Here is a 27,770-nt window from a genome sequence, read left to right as displayed (position 1 = left end):
CACACCGTCTGATGCATCTTCGGCAACACTTCGTGCCCTCGACCACTTCCGACTTTGGCTACTTTCAAGACCCTCACCTCCGTTTTACTTTCTACATTATCCCGCAGCGGCAGTGACTTTAAACTCGGTGCGCAACAGCTTCGGAGAAAAGTCAATGTAATGCTCGTAGGAGACTTTAAAACCATCCGGAGCGGCTCATCCCGCTCAGTGGAGATCATGGATACACTGAGACAACGTCTGCACGGCTCCATCACACCCACAGATAACTGATGGAGTTTCCAAGCACTTTTCCTCCATGGGGGGTTTTCTCTTCTATCGAGTGATGGACAGAAGACAGTCATCGAGGACTTTGACACCTGATTGTGCAGCCTGTGCCAACACATGAACCATGTTTGGTCCGGGGAGATCTGGGGGAGCAGCAGGCAGCAGCAGCGCTATGGGGATCCGAAATGGGACCAAAGCACACCGTCCCTCCAAACCCATCTCAAACATATACTTCATTTTAATCCTGCTGCTGCTCATTTTCACACCAAGAGTGGATTCATCGTGGTGGTGAGTGGGGTCTTCATGTTGCGCATCTGTAAAGTGAAAACTAACGTGCCAAGTAGTCACCTGACTAACACAAACATTTCATGCACCTACGTGTACACATTATTTAAACTACTCTGTGCACATGAATGATTTGTCATGCTACAACTTCCCACCCTTCTGTTAATTGGAATAATTCTCCGAGTCTAAATTTTTTTTTTGCAGGAAAAAACGGCCTTTCCGTAACCATAAAGTTAATTTTAACCGTGTGTTGCAGTGGCTAACCTAAATTACCCATTTTGCCACCGCTCATTTAAATACTTAATGCGTTTCCATTTCCTTCCTAATCTTTCTCTGTCTGTGCATTGGAATCTTCTGAACCTTTTTTTTGTTAAACACATCAATGCAAAGTGAAATGTGTGTCATGTGCTTATGAAGATTAATGGGGTTGGAAGGGGGATCTCCCCTATCCATCCATCTTGCCCAGAGTAAGTGGCAGGTGCAGGCGCTGGTGCATGAATAAATGCCCCTTGATGATTTCTCTTGAGGTTTTAAATACCCAGAGGGTTTTAAACCCCCCACACCACCACCACCTTATCCTATCCACCTGAAAGCTCAACTTCCCAGTGCAGACTATCTAATATGCACTTTTTCCTTAACCAGTGAAGAAACTCCAGTTTTTAATTTTTCTCATCTTTCATAAGGGATGTAAGGCAATAATTCAAGTATCCTGTTTTACAGATGTATTTAGATATATATATAAAAAAACAAAAAAAAAACCCTTTGTAAATAATGTTATGAATGGTAATTTCCCAAGAGAACCAAGAGCATGCTGTTGTATGAAAATACATTATGAATAAACTGCTATTAAAATACGGAGAAATTACAGAGAAAGGCACTGAGCCACAGAGAAGGAGAAGCTTTGGGTCAAGATGATTAATTCATCCTGGTTTGAATTGTTGGGGCCTATTTTTAACTGTTGCGATAATTTAGATGAGCGCCATGTCTTGTGCTGGAACCCCTTCCCTCGTTCTTTTTCTCTGTGTGTGTCCATTTGTAGACAGTTAGGGGTCTTTTGGCACAGCTGCTATGCACAACACACAATAAACACAAGTAGTGCTTCTGCTCTGCTTTACTGCCCAGGCAGATAGTCGCAGTTAGAACGGGACTGGGACAGCCATAACAGGAGTGGAAACTGTCTGCGACGTCTGTTTCTGTCTCAGCGGCAGGCGACACACAAATGTGGCTGCGATTAGGGACTATAATGATATCCGGATGGAGAGTGGAGCATGCAGGTTTAGACAATGAAGAGGAGGAGGGGGGCTTCGCCATCATATGGTTGGTCCGTGAGGCTTGAATGCCTGAGTTTTGAACAGTCACTTGTACTGTAGATGACTGTCAACATGTCCTGCTGATAAGAGCGCCCCCCCACAGTCTCACAATACCACCAGCATGTGATCTGTCCTTTTAAGAGTTGCTACAAAATCAGGGATTATGTCTGAATAGAACAGGAAGCAAAGGGCCTATCACAGGGAAAGAGGTGCTATTCACTGAACGTGAGGAATTTAATAATCTCTTCTACATCCTGAAAGTCCAAATCTCAAGTCGAGGGGGAATATGGATGTCAGGGAAAACAAGCAATAGACAGTAATGTAAACTTTGGGTAAATTAAAAGTCAAACATTTTGGGAAATGCTTACTGGCTTCTACTATATCAAATGTTTAAGGATGATCATCTGCACATCTTGAGCATTAAGTAAGAAGATTAATACCACACGTGTCTGTACTTTAAGTCACCACCAGCAGCCAGCTAACTTTCGGACTCCATGTCTCCAGCTTTCAGATCATAATCATAAACAGCTGAGAGGGAAAACAAGATCGGTCGAGCCAGTTTAGGTGAAAGTTGAACCTAAATTTACCAATCTAAAGCTATATTGTGTATAGCTTGATTTGTGAATGAAACATTACAAAAATGTTATTTCAGGTACAGTTAACATTGTTGCTATTGTTCCATGTTGGAATTAAAAAAGATTTTCATATTATGTCTTTTCTATTGACATGCTGCATAAGATCAAGCTGAGACAATCCTTACAAAAGTAAGTATTCACTCACGATCCACAATGTGTTTGTCTGCAGGTACATTGGAGCGCTGGGTGCTCGGGTGATATGCGACAATATTCCCGGCCTGGTGAACAAACAGCGGCAACTCTGCCAGCGACACCCAGACCTGATGCAGACCATCGGAGAGGGAGCCAAGGAGTGGATCAAAGAGTGCCAGCATCAGTTCAGACACCACCGCTGGAACTGCAGCACGCTGGACCGAGACCACACTGTGTTTGGCAGGGTGATGTTGCGAAGTGAGTCCGCATGTGTGGTGCTTGTTTATGTCAACTACACTTGAGTTTGTCATCCCGACAGATTTCTTTGTTCATACCAGATAAGCACGGAATTAATGTGCATCACTTAAAAAATAACTTTGCCAACAGAAACAGAAAGTGCTGTGTTTTGTTTTTTTTTTTTTTTTACCTTTCTTTGGAATGAGGAAAGATTGGGAAAGTGGATGTTCTCTGAAAACAAGTAGCAGATCGAGAAATCCACGCTGGTGATGTATAAACAGTAATAGGAGATGTAAATATTTGGGTAGATGGTTCTGGCAGCCAGACAAAGCTTCACTCCCTGACATATCGCCTGTGTTCTGCTTCATTGCGTGAGTAGGAATGAGGACAGGAGGTGGGTGGGAATGCCAGACCAAATAACCCCCAAAATCTCCTCTTGTCTGAAATGAAAACACAGCCCAGTGACTGAGAAAGCCGCCATCTGTGCAAATTAAAAGGTGAAAGGAGAGTGGACTGGACTGTGATATTATATGCTGTTACCTCTGTCTGGACCATCCACCATAAATGGAGTGATTTCTGTGCTCCTGCTGTCTGGAATAGGAAAGGCTGCTTTACTTCACACTGAATTTGTGTAGCAAAAAAACAAAACAAAGCAAAAAAAAAACAAAAAAAAACAACAACAACAAAAAAAAACTACAGTCTGACCAAAAACCGTAACACTATTGTATCTTAAATGAAAGCACAGGTAGAGTTACCCTAGATGTCAGCTGATATAATTTCATGTCTGTGCACCCAGGCAGCCGAGAGGCAGCGTTTGTGTATGCCATCTCCTCAGCAGGAGTGGTCTACGCCATTACCAGGGCCTGCAGTCAGGGGGAACTTAAGATCTGCAACTGCGATGGCCACAAGCGCGGGCGAGCAAGTGATGACAGGGGTAATTTTGACTGGGGCGGATGCAGCGACAACATCAACTACGGCATAAAGTTTGCCAAGGCCTTTGTCGATGCTCGGGAGAGGATGGTGAAAGATGCCCGTGCGCTGATGAACCTTCACAATAACCGGTGTGGTCGGATGGTGAGTGAGAGAATTACGATTATTTTAAAATTCACATCTGAGCGCTGAGATACTGGATGAATTATTTACTACAAGACTCTGATAAAACATACAGTAATATCTCAAAAATATCAAAGAATGAGGAACCCCAATTTCATTTTAAGTGTCAGGAAAAAAAAAAAAAAATCTAAAGTTCAGTTTTCACTTTGTTCCTCGTGTACATAATGGAGATTACCTGATCAGTGAAAATGAGATTTGCTTATTTTGGCACAACATTAAAAAGATGACATCTGAACATGTGTGCACTGTAGCAAAATGACTGTTCTCGCCTTGATCACACTTACATCATGCTACAGGCAACATCATAGGCTTAACATCCTGTCACCTTTGACCTCTGCTCTAGGCAGTGAAGCGCTTTATGAAGTTGGAGTGCAAGTGTCACGGGGTCAGTGGGTCCTGCTCTCTGAGAACCTGCTGGCTGGCGATGTCTGACTTCAGGCGAACTGGAGACTACCTCCGCAAGAAGTACAACACAGCCATCGAGGTGACCATGAACCAGGATGGGACGGGTTTTACAGTGGCTGACAAGGACTTCAAGGGAAGCACCAAGAATGAGTTGGTGTATGTTGAGAATTCGCCAGATTACTGTCTGATGGACCGTGCAGCAGGTGGGTAAATGAATGAAGAGGAAGGACCCATCAGGTTTTTTAGGGAAAATGTGAAGCTGCTTGTGTACTGATTCTTTTGGGGGTATATTAAAACAAGTTCACTGATATGGTACATTCAAAACAAGAATTGGCCAACTTGACCAAAGTGCTTCACAGTGAAAGACTACAAGAAGGAAGCAACACACAATACATCATAAAAATAGTCAAAGTAAAATCTTAAAAAAAAAAAAAAAGGTAAAATAAAAGACAATAAAATCATAAAAAGGGGAATAAAAAGAGAAAGGACACCCATGAGGACTTGACTCATGGTAATCAAAGATTCTGTCGCTGCTTGTTTTACTTATTCAAAGTAAAAAAATATGCTTAAATAAGTATTGACAAGTATTAATTTTTCTCCATAAGCACATAAAATGATTATTTTGAAATAAGAAACCATGAGATACTGATCCTGACGCTGCTGAGTTGAGAAAATAGACTTCAGGCAGTCTCCTCTGCCGGTCAAATTTCTATAAAAACGTAACCTTCAAATCACATAGCAATTCCTTTCTTGTCTTTTAAGGTGTCGTCAGAGGTGACCAGCATTTGCTTTGTTACACTCAACTATATTTCATATTACAAATATCATACATAGGTTTTGTGAAAGACTATATTTATTCTTGGTGGAATATTTCACACAGGACATGGATATTATGATTACTTTACATTTTCAGATCCCTTTGCATATTATTCAGCTTCTGTTAAATATTTCAATAATTTTCAAAAAGGATAACTGCAGCTCCAAATGTATGATTTTCACACAAGTTTGTTCTTATGAGACAAGACAAGCAGATGCTTGCTCCCATGTCACTCTTACAAAATCTCACCCACTGAAGGCTTGCATTCCTTCACAGCTTAAAGTTCAATGATTTGACCTTTAACATCTCCTTTAATTCCTAGTGTTTGCTTTGCCTTGTTAAGCTCTGTCTCTCTCCTCCAATCCCATCCTCTTCAATGGAGCGTGAAGGAGCTCACTAACTCACTGTTAATAGGTTAGGTAAGATATCATAGTGCGGGAGACACTACCTTAAACAGATTCTCCCACGCTGTTAGCCTGGCTGCAGGTTGACTACTGAGAGGTAATGACGGTGTGTTCACTGAAATGAAAGGCTGTCCTTCCTTGTTAAAAGGTGATCTTAAAAGAAGCTTATGACCCTCCTCAGCACTAATCTCCATTGTATAAAAATTCACAGCCTAAGGATACATACAGGCTTATTTTTCAAATCCCTCCTTTGGTCAGTATTAAGCTCCACTCCCTAGAGCCTGAGGGAAATATCTCCTCTTATCCTTTTCTCTTTACTTCAGGGATGTGCTGTTATTTTAAATGGCATCTGATCTTAGGCGTAGATTTTTACACCTGAGTACAGGGACACTTTTGTGTTTGGTGTCATTCTGAGACTATTCTGTCAGTGTCTGTAAGCCTAACCCCAGCTAAGAATGTGGGAAAACTCATATTTGCCTTTGGAAAAATTGTTTCACTTTTCAAATATCTCCTCCTATGTTTGGCAGTGGTCAAACTGCCAGCCTTTACTGTTCAGATCAGTTATGTCATCACTGGAAATTTCCTAAATGTAGTTAGGTCTAGCTGATATGTGTCCAAAACAACCAGCCCCACCTGTCCATCGCAATGCTACTTTAAAAACAGCAGTGAGCTTTTATTCTTTTTAAAGCCACACTAGGTATTTTTATTCTTACAATACATCACATATCTACGTGTAATGTGAAAGCTAAAGAATCACATGACTGCAAACTCCCCCAAGTCTACAAAGTGTTGTGGTGTCTTCCATTACTTTGTTTTGATTTTACGGCCCTGAAATCTCAGCTTTCCTAAATCCTATTTCCAGCAGCGGTTTACAACAAGAGAGCCAGACACCAAACACCAGACATTAAATAGCTTAGTACTTAAACAGAGTGGATCATTTTGTACAGAGACACATATTTTTCAATTGTCAACTTTAAAAGGAGAGTGAAAGTTGGACATCCATTTTTCTGTTTTGCCCAGTCATTCAATTATCACAAATATCAGCCTGTTGGTGGCACAAAAGAAATGTCAGGGGGTAAGTAAAGTCATCCAGGTTTATCATCTATATAGACAATGAATATCTGCACAAACTCTTTTAATCTGTCAAGTTTTCAATATTCACATTCCATAACACAAGATTCACATTTGCTTTATCTTCTCCTCTATGTATGGTCAAGATAAGAATAAGGATTGAAGTGACTGTTGATCTTATTTGTCAAATATTGGATGAGAACCAAAATGAAAGATAAATTGTTTATTGATATGTCTTATCTTAGTACTTCTAAATTAGAGGGTCAATATTGCCTTTAATCTCCCTCATAGATAATGCAAGTGGAATCAATCATTAATGATGTTGTTGAATGTGGTTCCATCAAAATAGCAGCTTACCATTAGCATAATAGCTGTTTACAATTTTCATCTCTTTACAGGTTCCTTGGGAACTGCAGGCAGAGTTTGCAACAAGTCATCAAGAGGTACAGATGGCTGCGAGGTCATGTGCTGTGGGCGGGGCTATGATACCATGCGAGTCAAACGCATCACCAAGTGCGAGTGTAAATTCAAGTGGTGCTGCGCTGTGGAGTGCAAAGACTGCGAGGACCTGGTGGACGTTCACACTTGCAAGCCCCACAAGCGACCTGACTGGCTGGACATAACTTAATGGGGAGAGCCGACCATTCAAAGCCACCCCCGACTCATTAACCTCTACACTAATGACTGCATTTTATTATGAGAACTGATCTCTTAACTGTAATACCTCTGGTTTTCAATCCTTTAACACTTCCTGAAGCAGAGACTGTTATTGGATGATGTTAAACTGGAAATTAGGCCCAGTTGCTGACAATGTGTTGCTTTACTGAATATTTCTAAGAACAATTTATTCAGTTTTTTAAACGACAAACTTGGAATCTTTGATCCTTTTTTATTATTCTGTTGTTAATGCACCGTTAATGCATGTTGTTGAGGCAAAGATAGGTGGTAAGACCTGCTTGTTGTACAGTATGTAAGGATTGTGTGAGTGTGACTCAGATCAAATGAATGACATAACAAATATTTAGGGGGGGGCGAGAAAGAAAGAAAGATGGAGGAAACTTTGAAATGTTGTACAATGACACTTAAATGACAGGAGGCTATTGTATGGCGCTGTAACAGATCATTTAAATGACAAAAGACTGTTCACTTCTAATTAATTCACCTCTTAAGAAAGTTTTCTTAATGAAGGCCAGATAATCACACTGTGAAACCAAAGGACGTGAGAAGAAGCAGACTTTCATTTCAAATGGCAGCAGGCTGTAATTTGCTCGCAGAACTAGAGTCGGTAAGGTTCTCATTAGAAAAAGTTTATGTGGACTGGGGACTGAATAGAGTTGCTATTTTCACAGTGCCCTGCATATATAAATGTCTGTTACTGTTTTAAAACATTCTGGTCTGTGCTGCCTTATGGAAGACTTTCACACTGCTACCTCTGCTTCTTTGACTTTGTTTCTATTTTTACCGACACCACAATACAGCTGTTCAGTAAGACAGACGACAGTAATGCATTAAAAAAAAAAAAAAATACACCACCACCACCCACGATAAGTGTTTCCAGTTAGTCCTTTGGGACAAAAGGGTTGAAGCTTGCTCAACTTTTTTCCGTAATATCAAGCAGATTCGATGTAGAAGTTGAAAATTCCTGTAATAGTAAAAAGTACAGTGCAGTGATTGCACATCTGTTAAGCCCTCAAACCATCACAAAACAGCTTTCCTGAATGCTATTTACTGCCTCTTTAGTGCTCCATAAAAAAAAAAAATAAAAAAAAAACACAAACAAAAAAACCACTGCCCCACCAATGCAGCCACATTTTTGAAGCAGGCCTGTTTTTGTTCTGAACACATCATTAATTATAGTATCACCAAACATCCACACATATTCATACAACCTAACCGATGTCAAAAGGCAAGACGTGAGCTGACAACTCTAATTACTGTGTACAGGATAATATTAAAACACCATGTTTCTCATTATTTGAGTTGTGTGAGGTCTTGTGGCCACTTTCTAACATGTCATTAGACCCTTCTATCTAAAGGTTATATGTGTAGCTTTTCTTATCACTTGGTCTTGTTTTCTTCTATCATCGTATTGTGATAGAACACTTGTACAATGCAATCTTATGCAACTCTGCTTAAGTCCTTCATGAACATATTCACTGGCTATGATTGGTTTGTGAGAAGTGAAGTATTTGCGAGAAGTGAAGTATTTCATGAAATTGGGCCAAGGCGTTGCAAAAAGACCAGTGAAGTAGCTACGGACCCTGAATTTGACTTTTCAGCATCTGCTAGTGTGGCCAGACATCATGTTAGGCCTTTGGAGACACAACCCACAGAGGGGTTTACAGATCTAAGTGAATCTGACATCGAGCTGTGGATGCTGAGAGTCAACAAATTGTTTCAAGTCCACGTAATGAGGAGGAGAGCCAAAGTAAAGTGCTTTGAACAAGCCCAAATGACATGCTGTGTCAAATGTTCACAAGTCAAAAGTCAATTGCAAACAAAAAATCTTGTTTTCAATGTAAATGAAGAGCACGTTAGCTATGTTTTTCTTAAAGATTAGAAACGTGAGAGCTGTTCACACACAGTGGGGGCTGACCTGGGCCCGTGGTGCTCACGCCTTCAATGATTTTATATTTCTTTTTCCTAGTATTTCTGAGTCTAATAAAGCACAGCACTGACAATTTTAAAGCAATGTGAAATTTTATCGTAAATTCTGAAACCTGATCCGCACTGTGGATGTGGTCTGGTTGTGGGAGAATGTCATTGTTACATGGAATGAGAGATATCATTAACAGATTTTAATTTTAATTTTTAGACATTATGGATACCATGAATGTTTGACGTCCATGCCCATCTTTAGGTCAGTCAGTGTTTGGTACTATGGTGTGTGTATTAATGTCTAGAGAGGTATTTTCACCTTGGAAATGTAGGTCCTAAAATGCCTTACTGCTTCTATATTAAACCTTGTTGATCCACCCTCTGTCACTTTCATTAGAGATCTTCCGTTGCCTTCCAGCTGACATGGTCTACCATGCTGTATCCCTGATTCAGTTACAGCCATAAGATAATGCAATCAACTAGGTTAGTCTTTTAAAAACACAGCCACTTCACTGTCAGTTAAATTCATTGTATATTTCCAAGAAATGTGAGTTGACTGGCAGTTTGTTATAATTTATAGTATCAATAAATGTGTGACACAAATATCTGAATTACTGGGGGGCCTTTTAGAGGTATGGTTGGCATGATGATTTGCTGGACATGCTAGATTAATAACACTTTGCTGATCTTCAGATCTGTCACAGTATCCATGTTGCTTTGTCCCATACAATGTGTGATCACATTCAAATCTGTAAAAACAACAAGTGTGGCATTGCGGGCATTCTCTGCCATCACAGTGATATTAGATGGGCATCTCCATTCAACAATTTCAGGGCTAAAATTGGCACGGGGGGGAAGAGACTAGCAGGGTGGTCCACATTAATGTTTCACACTCAGGGAAGCCAGACAGGAGAAATGTTGTAATCTGTGCTTACAAACCATAATGAGTCAAAAATTCAGTGTTGTGTCAATTTCACACTAAACAGGTCTGAATTCTCTCCTTGTACTTGTCAGGATAGTCTTCCAGTCCCCCAAGCTGTTTGCTCTCCATGCATTCATATCATTAATATCTGTGTTAGAAAAAAATATGGGAAAATCTTTGATATGTATACTTTGCAAATTGTTACTCTCATGACTTTTCTTAGAAAACGTGTTGAAAATCTTTGGCAAAGTCTCTCAGTGGTTTCACTGTGTTTCTTGGAACAGAAAAATGGGCCTTATGACCCCATCCGCAGTAATTAAGAGCCTTGTGTGGACATGAAATTGGACTTTTCTTTAAGTCCTATGCTTTATTTGCTGCCCTTGCCAAATGACATCATACCCATCTGTAACTAGAAGATAAAAAGCCATAAAAATCTCACATATGTTTCTCTTGCGAATGAAATCGCTCCCACAAACTAAAAATGATACAGAAGGAGTTCACATCTAAACTGGAGAACATCTTTTAGTCATCTACTTGACACATACATCTCCGGTGACACGCGATATATGAGCAGATTTGGGCCCAACGTCTTCCTCAAGGATACTTGCCACATGCAACTATTTATTATATGCACAGAGTTCGTACAGATGACATATTTGGCATCGAGGCATTGACTTCATCACACTGCACAAAGATACTTCAACTATCAGCGCAGCAGAGATTGGGGGGAGAGATGATTAATAAAAACTCAGCGAAAACAGCCATGACTCAAATTCAGCTTCATACAGGCCAGCTGCCATGTGGCTACTTCTCTTCAAAGCACCACAGACAGGTAAATAAATCTGATGAGCAAACCCATTTTATGTGCAGCAGATAAGGACAAGCCGGACAATGTTAAATTGATATTAATGCACATTAAAAATGTCTTATCATTAAATGACATACACAAGAGATAAGCAGCAGCATGAACTTTTGGACGACAGGAAGTCGCCATGATGAACAGAAAGCCGGGCAACCAAACTGCGCAGAACAACAGCCACCAGGTAGCCCAAAGTTAAATCCAGCTCGTCCATTGAAATCAAACAGCCATCAGCTAATAAATCACATTTAGCCAAACCGAGGCCACGTAGCACTTACCAGGACTGGCCGGGCGAAGCGGCACCGACGGAGGATGAAACCTCCGGGAAGAGTCCCCAAAACCGGCACCGAGACGGGAAAGCAGCTTCCGGTCGTTTCAAGGGCTGATAAACTCACTCGTTCATTTCAGGCAGCCTGAGAGTATTATATTATGTATTATCTGACCAACACAAAGGGCAAAGTTTGGATTATTTCCTTGTTAGCTTCAGCATCAAATGCTTAATTGCTCCATTAAACGTAGCTACAGAAATTAGCATAATTTCCCAGCTGTGGTAGCAACTGGCTACATTAGCTAGCCTGTGGGCGGAGCTTCGCTGGTTGAATACCCCGCCTTTTAATCCGCCATTTTTTTTCGTCATTATTATTATTATTATTATTATCAACCATCACGTTGTTCATATTATACGCGGGGGAAAGGCGAAAGGATTAAAGGTTTAGTGCAGTCAATGTCATCTAATGTTGCCTGTTGAGCTTGGAGAGGACACAGTGAACCAGATCCATGGATAGACATAACACACCTTAGCATGGGAGCAGTGTGTTCATTCATTTGTCCTATGGGCAAGTTTTCAGGAGACTTCAGTTCAACACAAGCTGTGCACGTGGCCTTCAGGAACACATTTGGCCCAGATCCTGGGCCATAAGAGTTCAATGATGCTGGTAGCTGTGTATTAGGACATACAAAGTCTTATTCAGTAGGCAAACACTCAGGACAGCATCTTTCCTCAGGAGATTTGAAGTGTTTGTTACTTAAAATAACAACTCATTGACGGTGTTCCCACAGAATCATATATCTGAATAAATGAATTACTGTATTAATTAAACTGAATTAATACAAAACAACCATACTAGCAAGGGTTATGATGATGTAAATGTCTGTAGCAACCTGCATCTTAAAAAAAAAAAACTGCCAGAGATTAAATAAGACACAGTTGCCCTTGTTCAGAGCTCTTTTGTTGTCAGGTTTACCCTATTTTTCCTGTATTCTTCCGAACGACTTTGAAGCACCCTGCCATGGAGGTCAGCGAGCAATGTACAAGTTTCAACATGCTGCATGAATCCCGCTCTGACGCTGAGAGCAAACACTTGAGCACCTGTCAACAGTACTCAACAGCGATTTTCATTACTACAGCTCACCACTTAAATGTGAGTGTATTGAGTATGATTATGGCACCAGTGGTTCACTGGGAACATGCCGAGTAAACCATCTGCTGATGGTGGTAGAGTGGTATAATCATAATGATGGGCATGATGGCTCTCAGCTTTATATAGTTCAGGAGAATACAATAGCACAAATGCAGAGTGGTTTGTCCTTGAACAAGACACCAAGTCCCTATGAATACAGGTTTGATTTCAGAAGAAGACAGGGAATGACATTCACCTTTACTAAGCTCAGTATTTATATATCTCACTTTATTCTGAAAATAGATCCCTTTTGCGATTACCTGTCAGTGCATACCTGGACCAAATTTTTGGACAAAACATTTCCCATGTCTGCATTTCAACAATAAAACTGACAAACTCTTGAACAAAGTAGGAATAAATATCACACTGACAACTGCACTGAAACAGTAATTTATTGTGAGTTTTACTTTCAAACTCAGGTTAGCCGTTCAAACATTCTCCTGTCTTCAGCATGTACTTGTACACGTCACTGTCAAAAAAAAACCACTGTATAATAGGGTGTCAAGAATTTAAAGAGACACATATAATGGACTAGAGAGAAGTGCTAAACGGACTCTTTGTATTTTCATTTAGGCCTGTGTTCACAATATTCTCCAGTTTTGCAACATAACACATATGTACTGTATATGCTATTTCTGTCCATTATGTGCACGTACAACATGTTTACCAACGTTACATGGATGGTAAATCTACGGATGCTTCTCATTGGAAACACCTAATGACTATATTAGAAATTTAACTGTTGTAAGCCTTTATTCATCAAATGCAATCCATCAAAATTGAACAAATCAGCTCCAAACTGCGAAATAAATACTGTAGGGGAATAAAATTAAAAATTGGCGTGTTCATTTAGTGAGTTGCAATAGAAAGGCACTTCATTATCACAATGTCAGAATGGTGTTACTCTGTCGATCAATATAGCTGCCAATAATGTTCAATCAAGAAACATAACAATCAAGAAACATAACTTGACAAAATCAAACAAACGTGTCCATGGTGAATGGTTTAAAATGTAATAAACCCCACGAATAAGTCTAACGACTTGTTTGGATGTTGTGACACATCACAATTTACTGTACATCAATACAGACATATTTTCCTTACAGTCTTAGTGCCTCTCTGGGATTGAGGATATGGATTTCCAACACGTCTCTCATAATGGGTGCTTCTGCAATTGATATTTGCTGACCAATGCACTGACCTATAACAGTTTCTAGTGCAATCAGAAGAAATGAGTGATGCCATGAGAGGCTATACTGTGACATGGTGATGATCCCATTTACATTTCGAAGTTGCAGGGGCGGTTGGTGCCCCAGTGATATAGTGCTGAGGTGTCGTGCCATGGTAACAACTGTTGAACTGCAGAGGTGTTGTATAAACTGCAGCCACTCTGAGGCTGTAAATCACAGATTTGTTTTTAGGAGGTCTCACAGACTTTTAAATCTGCCTGGATGGCTATTTGTGGGGCACAGAGGGTTAGTATAGGAAACACACTCCATGTTCCTATCCCGATACTCAATTTGGGGTATGGAGCATAATGAATGCAGTTTTTAACAGTCATAATTTAACTGATAGTTGTGGAAAAAGTAGTCTAAGAACACTAGTCAGCCTTTGAAGGACACTCAAATGATTTTGAACATACTGTGCTAACATTTTGACATATGACTGGCTCTGTGAAATCACTGTAAATAGTATTCTCTAAATGTGTTCTTGGAAAAAATTCTGGGTGCAAGAACAGTCTGGGAGAGCATCTTAAAAGTGGTATTGCCTTGTTGATACAACCTCAGCCAACGTAATCAGTAACAGTGCAGCAAGTGGACAGTAATACTGAAGACAGGAGAGCAAACACTTTTTGTCTGAGGGTTTGGAGTGGCATTGCTGTGTATGTGCGTGTCTTTGTGTGAGTTGTGTGCATGTGTATGAGATGGGGTCAGATCCGAGTCAGCTGGTGCCAAAAACTGGACGGCATGAAGCTTTCCATCTTGTCTGCAAAGAAACCCAGGGGTGCAAAGAGTGTGCTGAAGAACTGAGAGGGAGAAAAAACAGTACGAGTCTTCAGTAAAATGCCATGCACATGCTTTTCCAGCTCTGTTCAAGTAAAACACTCAACAAGCACGCAAATTCACTAAAAACAGGATTATATAGTTTCTGTCAAAGCCTGATGTAAAACATTTTCTTAATTACAAAATAAAAAAAAAAAATAATCCAAAATTCATGAGCCAAAGGAAAATTGAACATTTAGATTATATCCAGTTTTGACTGCCAAATTTGAATCCTTGGCCTGTTGTTGTCTCTGGTAAGCAAGAATGACATTTGGAGTACTAGAGACACATGAAAAAGAGGGGTGAGGATCAGGGTGTGCATTGTAATGCTCAACATATTTATACATCTTATCCAGACTCTAATTTGAGTACACTGAAGAGGCAGACAAAGCACCGTAATTTAAGTAATCTCATTTTTCGATTATTTTGTTGAGAGAAGGCTCAGTGTATTTATCAAATTTTGGGAAGTTTATATTATCTATGATTTACACGTCCACACACTCTTACACATCAGCTCAATTATATTTATTCTTTTCTCTTTCTGTTTATAATTGGTGAAAAAGTAAATCCAAATTCAAAGAGACTTAACTGTAATTTAGGCAAAATACATGTATTCTAGCTTGTAATGACTATGTTGACTGGGTAATATTTGCCCTTTTTTTTTTTTTTTTTGCTGTCAGCACTAAAGTGGAATGAAAATGTACTTTTCTCCAGTCAAATATACTCATTATTTTTAGAACCTAAAAAGCAACTTAATTAGTCACTTCTCTGTAATTGTCAGTGGAAATTATACCAACTTACATTGAAACATAAGATGTAGGGTATATACAATGTTTTACATCAGGTAATATGTATGTGTTTAAGACAGCATTTGAAATACAGAATGGAAAATTAAAGTTATTGCTTTAATTAGCTAGTAACAGTGAGCTTGCCTCTAAATAAATATTGTTTCTGAATGGAAACTATTTGAGGTGTGCCTAATATACTTGACAATATAATAGTCTCATAAGTGGACATATTGTCCTGGTCAGACCAGTACAAATGAAATACTCTCCAATCTCATTTACTGTAAAAAGCATATTCAACCTCTACGCATGTCTACCATCCATAAATAAAAGGAAAGGAAGACTGCCATAGCCACCACCATTGGCTTCTCTTGCTTTGACTTTCTTTTCAAAAACAGTAAGATACAGAAAAAATGAATTTTTACTCAGAAAACAGTGAGGTCCCTCTGTGTTCCTCCCTCAATGGTTTTCATGCGCTCTATCTGAACATTACACAAACCAGGCTCTGCCCTGCCGTGAAAATCTTATCTATGCCCAATCTTTCCCACAATAAAAGGAGGAGCACTAGATGTTCTCTGTAGTCTTGTTTTTTTGCATCCTTGACATTCTGTAAAGGCAGGCCCTAACAAACAGGCTGACCATAAACAAGGGATTAGCCAAAGTGAAGAGTTTGCCAAACTGGCTAAAACAGTTAACACAGCAAGTCTATAATAAACAAACACCCAGAGGAAGTCATGCATTTTAGTTTTCTGAATCTTTAAGGCAGAATGTTACACTGATCAGATGCTATGCTGATAAGGCTGTATTGTTCAGCAACAATTACTGTTACAGCGTTAGTTTGACTACACCATTTTGGTGGGAAATGCTGACTGGCAGGCCTACGACTCCCATGAGTCTTCAGTGTTACTGACAGTGATTTAACGCAGCAATTGCCAAAGGGGTTAAAAGGTTCAGGTTTCAAACAGCAATTTAAAAAGCAGATAAGAAACCAGACAAAACCTGAGATAAGCAGTCCAGTCAGCCAATCCTCACAGAGAAGAACTAGTTCGTTGTGAGTTTTTAATCACAAAAACGAAGTGAAAAAATTACCAATATCTGGATTACAACCTTTGAGATGTTAGATACAATACTTACTGCTTTGGCGAAGACACCCATGAGTTCAGGGAACTGATGTGTGAGCATGGCCAGTATGGCAGTGAAGGAGCAAAGGCCTGCTGTGAAGAGGATGAAGAAGGGAAGCTCTTTCTTTGGGTACACAGACACCTCGTGAAAAGCTGCAGTGATGATAGGAATAGGAGAGATAAGGACAGAGGCAGTTTAAAGACAGACATGGTTTGGATAGTGAGAGGACGATGATTTAAAGTAAGATACATTCATGGGCTACAAGTATTGTTCTTACAGGGCAGTAGTTCCCTATCTGCTGTTTCTGTGCATCCTGGGTAAGGGTAAAACAGGTGACCCTTCTCCAGAGGGTAGGGAATTATCCTGAAGGCTGGAAACACAGACAGGGCAGCAAGTAGCACAAGTATAATTTATCAATACAACATGGAAAAACAGGTATAACCAACATAAGTGACATTATGTATGTAAGCAAGATAAAATGCTAACTTTTGAATGTGCTGAAACCATTATCAGTAAATCAACTCAAGTAGCAAAGTTATAAAAACAACAAGTTGTTTTAATCATATTAAAATATAATACCAACATTCCTGTGAGAAATAATCACATTCCTGTATGATGAGAAACACGAGTACTTGTGGGTGTGTTGTTCATACAAAGCCTATGATACAATCCTTTGGGCTGGCCAGATTAAAGTACTGTACAGTAGGAGCAACTATGAATTTACACAGGAGTTGTATTTACCTTGAAAATAACCTGGGGCACTGCATACAGTGAATTAAATAAAAAAAATATCTCAATATTACAGGTAGTGGTACACAATGGAAGGAATAAAAGTGATACATACTGCCCTCCCAGGTGCAGTGTAGTAGGTTTAAGGCTCCTTCTGCCCTCTTCCAGTGTTGCAGGTGAAAGAAGGCATATGCCACTGCCTCACTGTCACCTCTCTTCAAGATGTGCTCTGGAGGCAGGATCAGACTCTTCATCTCTAATAAGTACTGAAGAATAGAAGAGGGAGAGAGCGGGAGAGAATATACACCCAGTATGTAGATGTCATTTGGCTCATCAGTTTGGCGAAGCACAGCAGAAATTATTACAGCTGCCCTTTACACTGTATTTGTCAAAACACTGCACCAAAGTATGTGTATTTGAATATTAAAATGCCAGTTTCTTTGAATTCTGCTTTTGTAAAAAAAAATGTTTTAATTTTTTTAAAGATCAGAACAGTCTAATACAGTTGTTGAAACCACTGTTGGTCAAGGGACCTTGTCGGCATATGTCCTGGCATATCCATGGCTTAAACACATTTGGAAACACTTGTCTCTCTTTCTTTTTATGTTGTTCTAGACACTCTTTTATTGCACAATCCCTGCCGATATTTATATCTTTGCCTTTGTTTGAAATAGGACTCCAATTGGATGATGATCTGTTTGACATTAATTTGGAGAGGACAGTTTTCTGCTGACATGTGTGTCAATTTGAGTTGGGCTCAAAAAACAAAAACAAAACAAAACAAAACAAAACAAAAACCCAGGCTGCCTCTAGTGCTCACTTCATGCAGCTTTTTAGGGTTTTGTTCATTTTCTTCTTGTTTCTTATTAAGGTACTTAACTTACTCTCATCGTATTGTGCAATTCCCTCTGGCTAACTCCCTGCAGGCTGAAAACATTTTTTTTCATGTAAGGTATTTGTTTAGAGTCTTATTTTGCAATTGTTCAAGGTGGGAGGGAGAAACTCTCCAAAGTTTTGTGTTATTGTTACAGTACAGTACATTCATTCCATGAATGTGTAACAGCCCCCGCTCACTCCTCCTCTCTTTCCCTACTATGTAAGTTTGTCCCAGTGAGTCAGTCGGTTCACTGTGCTGACAGAGATCCGCATCGCAGACTTACAGCATATAGAGCAGATCTGCTTTCTGACATAGTATGACATGCATCCAGAAGAAACAAAAGAATACAAAGCACTGCTTTATGGCTTTGTGCATTTTCGAATAAGGCCTAGGTCGTCCAATGAGTAAATGAATAATTGATTCATAGTAACATCAATCAACTGCAATTCTATGTGATTTATGTCTGTGGTATCCAGTGTTGCAGGGCTCTGTGTTAAACAAAAGCAATGTGCAGGGCTGGGGCCCCCTGGGCTGGATTCCCAGGCGGCCAGCTTCACAGCGCTCTGGATCTCAGACTGACACTTTGGGAAGGTTACCCCACAGCTAATCCTGTCTAATCCCTTCCATGGTCACAGGCTCAGGCAGCCATCCATCCATCTATCTATCTATCCAGCCAGCCAGACCATGCTGCTTCACCCATTTCCCCCTGCCTTAGCCTCTATCTCCAGTCTCGCCTACATGATCACAGCCTCCCCAGGTTCTTCAACCTAACTCCTCCATTTTTCCAGCTGTCTGCATCCTTCTAGACACCAAACCTTTATTCAATGCCTTTATACCTCAACTGGTAATCTGCCTCACCTATCCCTCTCCCCCTCCTTATCTCTAGTGCCTGATCAAACATGCTTTAGCTCTAGGCTGCAATTACTCAGCACCTTCTTCCTCTGTCTTCACTTCCTCGCACTCATCCTCACTGAATTCTCGACAACCTTGGACATTTGATCTGGAATTCTTTTGTGAACAACAAAACAAAACAAATAAGATACAACCACAGGTGAGAAACTCCACCTATCCTACTCCGCTTCACTCAGTCACGCACAAACACCGTTCTTCCAGCTTCTTTCCATCTCGACACCATGTGTAGTTGCTACAGTGATTGACTGCTAGCGATAACCAGAAGCTGTTTACCCTCCTCACTTATCCTGTCTGTCTTACTTAAATCAGCTCTCTCTGCTTCAAGACATTTGACTGTCTGCCTCCGTCTTCATCACTGTGAGTCTTCTTTTTCCGCTGCACAAATCTTTCGCTCCCCCAGCACCAGAGCTGAGCAGCAGGCAGCCAAGTCAAAATCAGAAACCATTCTTTCCCAGTTGGGGAGTGCGAAACTATATGCACAATGAGCTGAATGACAGGCAGGAAAGTGTTGCATTTAAAAGGTGGCCCAATATAAGGAAGCCGGTCTGTTCATGCGCTTAATCTGGATGTTTTATAGATACATGCAAATATGTTTACAGTTTTGCACATTGATATGCATCTGTTGGTGTGTTGCTGATAATGAGAGGACAGTGTATGGCACCCATGTAGGTCTGTGTCCTCTGTGTTTTAAGATTAACCATTTAGAGAGACGGGCTGCTCAGCTGTCCTTCCTCACATGCCACAGCATTAGAAACGGTGACACCTCAGTCCTCTGTGCAGGCCTCCCTCCCTCTCTCACTCTTCAGTCTGCTACTCCGCTCCCCGTCGCCTCTTTGATGAAGGGATTGGGTTTCATGTGTTCTCCTTTTATCCCTGGGCAGTCATAAGCCCAGAGCATAACTCATAAACTGCCTTCTGATTCTAATCTGCAGCACTTTGCTTCTCACAATGGGGCACACAAGGCAACGATGACATCAGCCTTGTAGTTGCTCTATAAGGGTTCGTAAAACACACACATTTACAGTGAAAGAGCATAAACAGGTGATGGCTTTAGGAACACAAACAAAGATTAAGAATTTCATAGTCAGTAAACACTGCTACTAGCTACTCCAGCTTCTACTGAGAGAGTGGGAGGTGGCAGAAAATACACACCATTTCCCTTAAAGTGGCCTGGGATGAGGCAAATTGTAATACCTAATTTTTCTTCTCTGAATCAAACCTCATCCATCTTAATTCAAAACAAACCAAGGACTGCTATTCACAAAGCAAATAGCCAATTTCAGAAGTAAACTTAGAAAAGGCCGGCCTTTCTGAGTCTGAATAGGCGCTCTAGATGGGAGCATGTCAACCACAATGGGGTGAGATGAAAAACTGCCCTCCAAAGTGGAATAAACTAGCAAGGTAGATGGGATCACATCACCCTGACTGCTCCAGAATGAATGAATATGGACTGAAGTGGCAGTAAAGGTAAATGTAAAGCAGATTCAGGTAGCGGAGAACACTTGACGCATCCAGCAAACTGGCAGTTTCTTAACCACTGGCTGGTAGGGAAACTGATTGGAATGGGCAAACAGATGGAGAGAAGGGTGGAGGTATGGGAGAGGAGGATAAATAGAGAGAGACAAGAAGATGAGGGGAAGAGGGAAACTGAAGGAGAAAATGGGAAGAAGGGAGAAAAGATGGAGAGTTGGTGAGGGGAAAGGGAGAGGGGTCATGTGGAAGGAGAATTGGGTTCCCTGAAACAGCTGTGGGATTGAGGTGTGTGTGTTTGTGGATATGGGTTTAGTGTGTGTATAGCCTTTTGAGCAGTTTGAATGAGCTCATGTGATGTAGCCTTGCATGATATTCATATATAAGCTCCTTGGCATGCTTGATAGCACACCCACACACATAATGCCTGACCTAACAATGGTGTTTCATTAATCCACCTGTTCGGGGGGGCAGAGGCAACTGGGAAGCAGGTCTGTTGGTGGAAGTCCAAGACTGGAATATTTCAACTATTAGATGGCCCAATAAAAGATTAGTACAGATGTTCATTGTGCCAAGAGGATAATTCATATACTATTACTTACAAGTTGACATTTGCCATTCAGAATAAAAAATCTGTGTGGTCATGTGTTCACATTCATGTCCCTCTTTGGATGAATTTGGTGGCCTTTTCACTTTTTCTCTTGTGCCATCATCAGGTTAAATTTTTTTCCCCCAAAAGTTTAATTTCTGAATAATTACCATCAGACTCAATTGCACTTTATTTCCGGGGTTGATAAGCAAATGTTAGCACGCTGACTTTGATGGAGAACGTAGAAAAGGTCACACCAGCTAAAGATCCGGATGCTAACATTACTTTGGTGTTAGCATTTAGCTCAAAACAATGCTGCGCCTCACAAAGTTACTAGCATTGCTGCAGACCAGCAGTTGCGTTTTTAAAGCCTCATTCACACTCAGTGACACACATTCACACCTGTAGGCTGTGCAGTTCAACCAGTCAAACTGTTTGTCAGTCAGCAGCACCATTAGAGCAGTGGGGGGACTTATACTCAAGCGCAAGCTGTAGAGATCAAACTGGTGACCTTCCGTTAAAAATCCTCTTTCCATTTGGGCCATGACTCTCCTCTGGTACATTGATCTTGGGTAAGTAAAATCAAATGCGGGCTATCTCTATCACAATGAAAACATACACACAAGCTTTGTTGTCAAGTCACCTAGAACATATCTGCTGCCATGTAATTATTTATTATATAAATAAATATATATTTTACCTGGACTTGTGTTTCCCCACAGATTACAGCATGTTTAGCTGCCCATTAAAATCGGTCCCATATTCTGAATCCAATACTGCTACTTTTTACCGTGCCAGCAACTGTTTATGGCGCTGATAAGGCTCCAAACTGTCAACACAGATATCTACATGTTCAAGTCAAAGCAACTGCGATCGAAATTTGTCATAATTCTAGACAATTTAAGCATTGCATATTCATCCATCCATCTTCCTGTTGTCCGTTTGCAGGTTGTGGGGGATGCTGGAGCCATGTTCCAGGAAAGTGGCAAGGTACACCCTGGACAGGTCGCCAGTCCATCACAGGGCCAACACACAAAGACAAACAGAGACAAACAACCACTCACACTCGTATTCAGACCTACGGACAATTTAGAGTCAAGCATTACATATTCTCCAAAGTAATTAATTACCCCAACAAAAAATATTGCACACCACCACACCAATGTACACATCACTTGCTGAATTCCTTCCAGACTCTACCTAAGCATGAAGTATCTACACCATTTGGGAAACTAAAATCAAATCAACAACCGGCCAGCCCGTGCCTAAACATGTCTGTCACAGGTGTGCTCATCAATCAGATGTGTCAGACAATACAATGCAACAACATCCCTCATTCCCATAACAACACATTTTTATATACAAAAACTCAATGTAACTCGGCTGTATCAAGCCAACCAAAAAGGTGAATTAAACACCATTTATATTTTTATTTCAGTGGCATTTCACACTTTGCCTACATTCATGTTCGACAGTTTTAATGAAGTTGACAGTGGTGATCATACTCAGACTCTGTTTGGCTCAAACAGAGGGGATGAGAAAGAATGAGGGAACATGAGAGGATAAGAAACAGGATGAGGGTACACGACGAGAGGGAAGAGGATGGCTGCCTCTGGGCAGGATAGGGAGGGAGGGAGCAGTTGGAAAGACAGTGAAGATGAGGGCCCTCACTTAAAAATCAAAGGCTGGATCAAAGCGTCGGCTGACGTCTACTACTACCTCCCCACCACACACACACACACACACACAAACGCTGATTGTCTTTCTCTCTCAGAAAAGAAGTCCATGAGATGAAACACCACACTACAAAGGCTGAACTAAGACAAAACTATGCTGCAACTACTTGTGTCTCACTCTGTGTATGTGTGACATCTGTGTGACATCTAATCCTGTGGGAACCGTTGAGAAAGGCCAGAGAGATATCCAGCATAGTCCTACGTGAACCCTGGTTAAGCCTATTTATAGTTCTGGACTGTGCTATGTACTATTGTTGCCAGTGCAGCTTTTACACTTTTCTTAGGATGTAAAGTTAATGAATCCAGACCCATAGCAAAGATGCACATTGGATATACAAATGTCAATCTTGGTTCGATGAAATGGATTGAGAGATAGCGTATGATGATCAACACTGACACCTGCAGGGGAGACAGGATGTTGCTCGTCTGAAATGAGAGCCCATACTATTTGAAAGCAGCACCTGTAATTACTGACAGAAATGGCCACTCATCTGCCTGCTTTGCCTGTTTCTTCTGTGTGTGACTTTACACATAAAAGTCATGTGAGCTTGGTGTAATTAGGTTAAATTGAGAATTTGTTTATTCACACAATACAACAAAGTTTCACATTTATTCAAGTTTGGAACACAACAGCACATCACATTGTGATTGACAGGCTGTGCAGCCCCACACGCTTTACACTGATGTAATGACTGACCTTTGGCACATGTGGATTGAATTCGACAGCTCTGTGTATGGCCTCCACAGCGTTCATCTCTGCTGTGCTTAGTCCCCTTCTGGACGCTGCCTCTGGAGAGAACCTGTGGCAACACACCACGAGTGAGGCTCAATAAAGTTATATTCTGATGTGACTATATCGAGAAATACAGGTTTGCCTGTATCCAAATATTAAGTATCAACAGGTAATTTCAACATGATAACTCAGAGGGACACATACTTATCTGACACAGCCCGTGCTTTCAACAGTGCAGATGTATAGCATATAGTGGCTGATTTTGGCAAGCTGATGTCTGCAGAGGTGGAAGAAATTCAGGGCATGTTATATAACTCATACTCTGTATTTTCAGATGATTGGTTTCATTAAGTCTCACCATCATATTTGGCAAGGACTGCTTGGACATCAGCATATGCCTGGAGCTCTAGAAGTGCCTCCAAGAGGTTTTCGTGTATATTTAACATTCCCAACAGTGGGAATTCTTTCATTAACTGTAAAACATCACACAGTGATATACAGTTAGGTAGAACAACTGTACTGTCATTATTTAAAGTACAGTGTGTTTTACTACCTATGTTAGCAGTTGCATGAGCAATTTGACAAACTACAGTAATATAGCAGTGAACACTGTAATGTGCCACTCTAAAATAGTCAATTTCAGATTGACACTCACATCTCTCATCATTTTCACTGCTTCTTTAATACGTCCCAACTTGCGTGCACACATTGCCAGTCTGCGTTTAATGTACACTAGCAAGTTAATATCTTTTCCAGCTGTGGATGACAAACAGAAAATTCGAGATCGTAAATAAAATGTTAAATCAGCCAGGCTTCAGGATACAGTTTTTTTTTTGTAGAGGAAAAGAACCAATGCAATGATGTAATATGGTACTTGTAATTACATGCTTTATGAGAGGCATATCTGTACATTTTTAGCCTGCTCTAACTACAACTACTTCTCCTACTACTTACATATGTGTGACTTGGTGAAGTGTTTAAACTGGGTATGCTTACTGGTGAAATAGATAGCCCTGTTTCTCGCACTACTGATTTTTCTTGTCTGACTGTTTCTGCTGATTTGATTTAATGTACAATCAAATCCGGCTTTACCAATAGTAAGGGCTTTTTTGAAGAGGCGTTCAGCTTCTGTGATAGTTGTGGCTTCTTCCTCTGCTAGGAGCACATAGGCTGCAGCACATCTGCAGACATGCACAAACACATTTAAGACACAAAGGGACAGACTTTCAACAACCCCTCTTCATTCTATTTATTATTTATCCTTTATGTTACACACACAAAAAAAACAGGTTTGCTTTTATTTACATCAGAAAATTAACTCTATCAAGAAAATAACTTGAACATAAAACCCTTTATAAAGAAGCCTGTGATTATAGGATTATATCAATGTATTTATACTTTGAACAACAGAAACCTACTTTGAGTGTACTAATTTTCAACAGATTTATTGATCCAATGATATAGTTATTGACACATTATTTAAGGTGATGATATGTAACTGTGTGAGAGTAGGACTCACTCATGGTTCATTTCAATGGCCTGGTAAGCTGCTCTGATCCTGGCTTGAGGATTTCTCTCCCTCCAGGCTTTCTGCATCACTGTAATGAGATGATGAACTCAGGCTTATTATAGATTTGACCTTAACTCCTAATATGTTTACCTGAATGCATCCAAGGCAAAGTGTTCACAGAAAAACAAAAACGTGTCAACATTTGCAAGAAACAATAAAATATCAATGTGGGGATTAAGTCTGCATATGACTTAAACTGACCTGCATCTTCTGGTCTTAACTGCTGAGTGTCTCCTGTGAAAAAGGTCTGATGGTCTTGAGCAGACAGGTTCATATCATAGTACGTTAAGGGTTCTTTCCCTGTTACCCAGGTGTACCTGTCATGCAAAATACAAAACTGACGCGTTGTTTTGAACCACGGTGAATCTAATTAAACTGAATCAATTTCCTCGCGCCACAGACACATTATGCTCCTTTACAAATTGTTTCATATTATGAGCCATCTGTTAACTTGCATAACAATAACACCCACACATACCTGTTGTATTCTGCTCCTCTGAACAGATTCAAAGGGTTCCTCCAGACCTTACACTCTAATAAGAATAAAGTAATGTTATTGGTGTTAGTATTATGAGTAGAATTGCTTGTTGCGGAGTGTGGCGCATACAAATTTACCTGAAACACTGGGTCTCGGTTCTGCCTCTCCATTAACTGATGAGAAGAGACCAGTCGTGGAGCTGCTCTCCACTCCTCCAAGGAGAGGACGCAGATGGCTCACTGACACTTGTTCAATGAATGAGGTCCCATATTTACGGAAATACCACCACTCAAATATCTGTGGTGAGAACACATAGGGTGAAAACAAATTTTACTTTACATTTTTCATTAACACTTTTAACTTGCTTCTTACAAGTGCCTAATCTTTGATTCCCAATTTGTGAGAACTTTGAATAATATATTGCAAAAGGCATCATTTGAAGTGTGTAAAAAAATATAATAAACTAAAAGGCTGAAACTGTCAGAACCACAAAATAGCTAATTCAATATACTTTTGTACAATATTAGGACTGCGGACTTTTTAATGTCAAATGTGAAGAGATGGAGGAATAACAACAAGCACACCTGATGTGAATGCACAAATGGGCAACTTCGAACTAACAAGGCAGACTTCAAAACCTTCTACACAAAATTACAGTGAGTGATTAGTTGTGTATAGCCTATAAGGTAAGAAATCAAACATCTGAGGTGAAACTCACAAGAATTAGTCCAGAGATGAGAGAGGAGGTCCCAGTAAGAGCCACATAGAATTTAGGGGTCAGTGTATTTAAAAACACTGAGGCTGAGGGGAGAAAAACAGCAGACAATCAGCTCAGTGCCATCACATCTGTGTAAAATTTATTTTCCTTTAACGTGACCAAGCAGCAGAAGAAAAAAGGAGAAAGGTGTGACACCGACAGAAAAGCACATTGCTCCCAAGTTGTGCAGTGTCTTGTATTTCATCTCCATTTCAGGAAACTTAAACCCACAGTCCAAAGACACAAGACGACACAGTGCGCTCCTGTTAGAAAAGGGTGCAACTAGTACTGAACTAAAACAGCCGCCCTCAGTCGAGCCAAGAGGTGGCCTCTATCTGCGCCTCTGAGCAGCCGGATAACGAGCTGTCAAACCGGTAACAGCTCCCGCTCGCTGCCCGCTAAAGCCAGACAGCCGGAGGCTAACAATAGCTAGCTAGCAGCTGCATGAATTCACCTGAGGTAAGAGTTTCCTGCAGTTTCAGCGGGCTCCACAGGACGTAAATCATGATCAGCACCATGCCGAACCAGATGAAGCACACGTAAGTCCATGACCAGGACAGCCAAGACTTTAATTTTTCTGTAAATCCAAGAGATTGGGGATTACTGCCAGTGGTGTCCTCCATGTTACTCCGGATGTCTGTAAACAGACGAGTCACGTGACCGCGCGCAGGGACTACTATTTTGAAATCACCGAAAGAAAATCTATTTCCGGAGGCTATAAAAATGATGACTTCCATCATATTTTGGCTCACCGATGCAGAATTTAAATTGTTTCATGCAAAATCTGTTATATAAGAGATGGGATTAACTTCTAGATGGTGTTTTATTTTACGATTAATCAGCATGGCAGAATAACTAGAGCCGCAACGAGCTGTCAATTAATCATGAGTCATTGGACAGAGAAATAGCCAGTGTGGTGATCCACTTAATAATTTCATTTATTTATCAAAAAAAGTACTATTTATTCATTAGTAAAATATGTGCGCCCATGACAGTTAATCATAACATTAAAATCTATGCAATAAACTGGAAAGTTTTGCACAGTAAGTCAGCCTGTTCTTTTGGATTCTCAGCATTTTCTTTGCTGATGCTTCTGTACTTTAAAAATTAATTAAATAAATAAATAATAATAATAAATAATTATCATCATCATCATAAATGATTGCAGGTGCTTTTGTTTTTGCTTTACTTATTAAGTCTGAGTGATTCTTCATGATTCTGCTTTTTATTAGGGCTTCAAAAATATACAAAAAATAACAAAATTGATTCGTACTTTATTACATTTTGATTGGAAATGAACAAATCCTTTCATTTGTAATATTTTTGACAAAAATTTGTACTATAAAGCAACCAAATGAGATTTTTCCCCTTTGTTTGAACAACAGTATTTACTAATCATTTAATATAACAGAGCAAATCCATCAATCAAATACTAATATATTACAGATTGGCCAATAT

General features: G+C 40.2%; 2 protein-coding genes across 4 annotated transcripts; one reads left to right on the top strand and one right to left on the bottom strand.

Moving 5' to 3' along the window:
* On the top strand, nucleotides 1-8,182 carry LOC115043193 (protein Wnt-2b-A-like). The gene is made up of 5 exons (XM_029501440.1): nucleotides 1-552; nucleotides 2,664-2,884; nucleotides 3,660-3,937; nucleotides 4,320-4,584; nucleotides 7,072-8,182. Exons 1-5 carry the CDS (start codon nucleotides 389-391, stop codon nucleotides 7,299-7,301), a joined length of 1,158 nt encoding a protein of 385 aa, XP_029357300.1. The 5' UTR covers nucleotides 1-388; the 3' UTR covers nucleotides 7,302-8,182.
* A 4,714-nt stretch (nucleotides 8,183-12,896) lies between these two features.
* On the bottom strand, nucleotides 12,897-26,938 carry st7l (suppression of tumorigenicity 7 like). 3 transcript variants are annotated; one of them, XM_029501711.1, is made up of 15 exons: nucleotides 26,767-26,938; nucleotides 26,274-26,356; nucleotides 25,693-25,852; nucleotides 25,556-25,610; nucleotides 25,279-25,394; nucleotides 25,027-25,105; nucleotides 24,504-24,688; nucleotides 24,163-24,254; nucleotides 23,866-23,980; nucleotides 23,712-23,784; nucleotides 23,472-23,574; nucleotides 17,306-17,456; nucleotides 16,739-16,831; nucleotides 16,474-16,613; nucleotides 12,897-14,538 (listed from the first exon to the last, which is right to left on the bottom strand). In XM_029501711.1, the coding sequence occupies exons 1-15, from the start codon at nucleotides 26,933-26,935 to the stop codon at nucleotides 14,443-14,445; spliced, it is 1,710 nt and encodes a 569-aa protein (XP_029357571.1). In that variant the 5' UTR covers nucleotides 26,936-26,938; the 3' UTR covers nucleotides 12,897-14,442. The 3 variants fall into 3 exon arrangements, with proteins under 3 accessions (XP_029357571.1, XP_029357572.1, XP_029357573.1); XM_029501712.1 differs by having other exon boundaries at nucleotides 24,163-24,263; nucleotides 24,534-24,688; XM_029501713.1 differs by having other exon boundaries at nucleotides 24,163-24,263; nucleotides 24,600-24,688.
* Between the last annotated feature and the right edge of the window lie 832 nt (nucleotides 26,939-27,770).

Source organism: Echeneis naucrates, chromosome 5 (assembly GCF_900963305.1).
Source record: "Echeneis naucrates chromosome 5, fEcheNa1.1, whole genome shotgun sequence".
Lineage (NCBI taxonomy): Eukaryota > Metazoa > Chordata > Actinopteri > Carangiformes > Echeneidae > Echeneis > Echeneis naucrates.
This window is presented reverse-complemented; position numbering and strand designations above follow the sequence as displayed.

Bases quoted from the DNA above. Each gene is read 5' to 3' on its own strand.
- st7l (XM_029501711.1), bottom strand. From the start codon at position 26,935: ATGGAGGACACCACTGGCAGTAATCCCCAATCTCTTGGATTTACAGAA. The intron at 25,611-25,692 runs GTAAATTTGTAT...TATTCTTATTAG, and splicing joins ACCGAGACCCAGTGTTTCAG to AGTGTAAGGTCTGGAGGAAC. The intron at 23,981-24,162 runs GTGAGTGTCAAT...GATGTTTTACAG, and splicing joins CAGTGAAAATGATGAGAGAT to TTAATGAAAGAATTCCCACT.
- LOC115043193 (XM_029501440.1), top strand. From the start codon at position 389: ATGTTTGGTCCGGGGAGATCTGGGGGAGCAGCAGGCAGCAGCAGCGCT. The intron at 553-2,663 runs GTGAGTGGGGTC...GTTTGTCTGCAG, and splicing joins AGAGTGGATTCATCGTGGTG to GTACATTGGAGCGCTGGGTG. The intron at 2,885-3,659 runs GTGAGTCCGCAT...CTGTGCACCCAG, and splicing joins TGGCAGGGTGATGTTGCGAA to GCAGCCGAGAGGCAGCGTTT.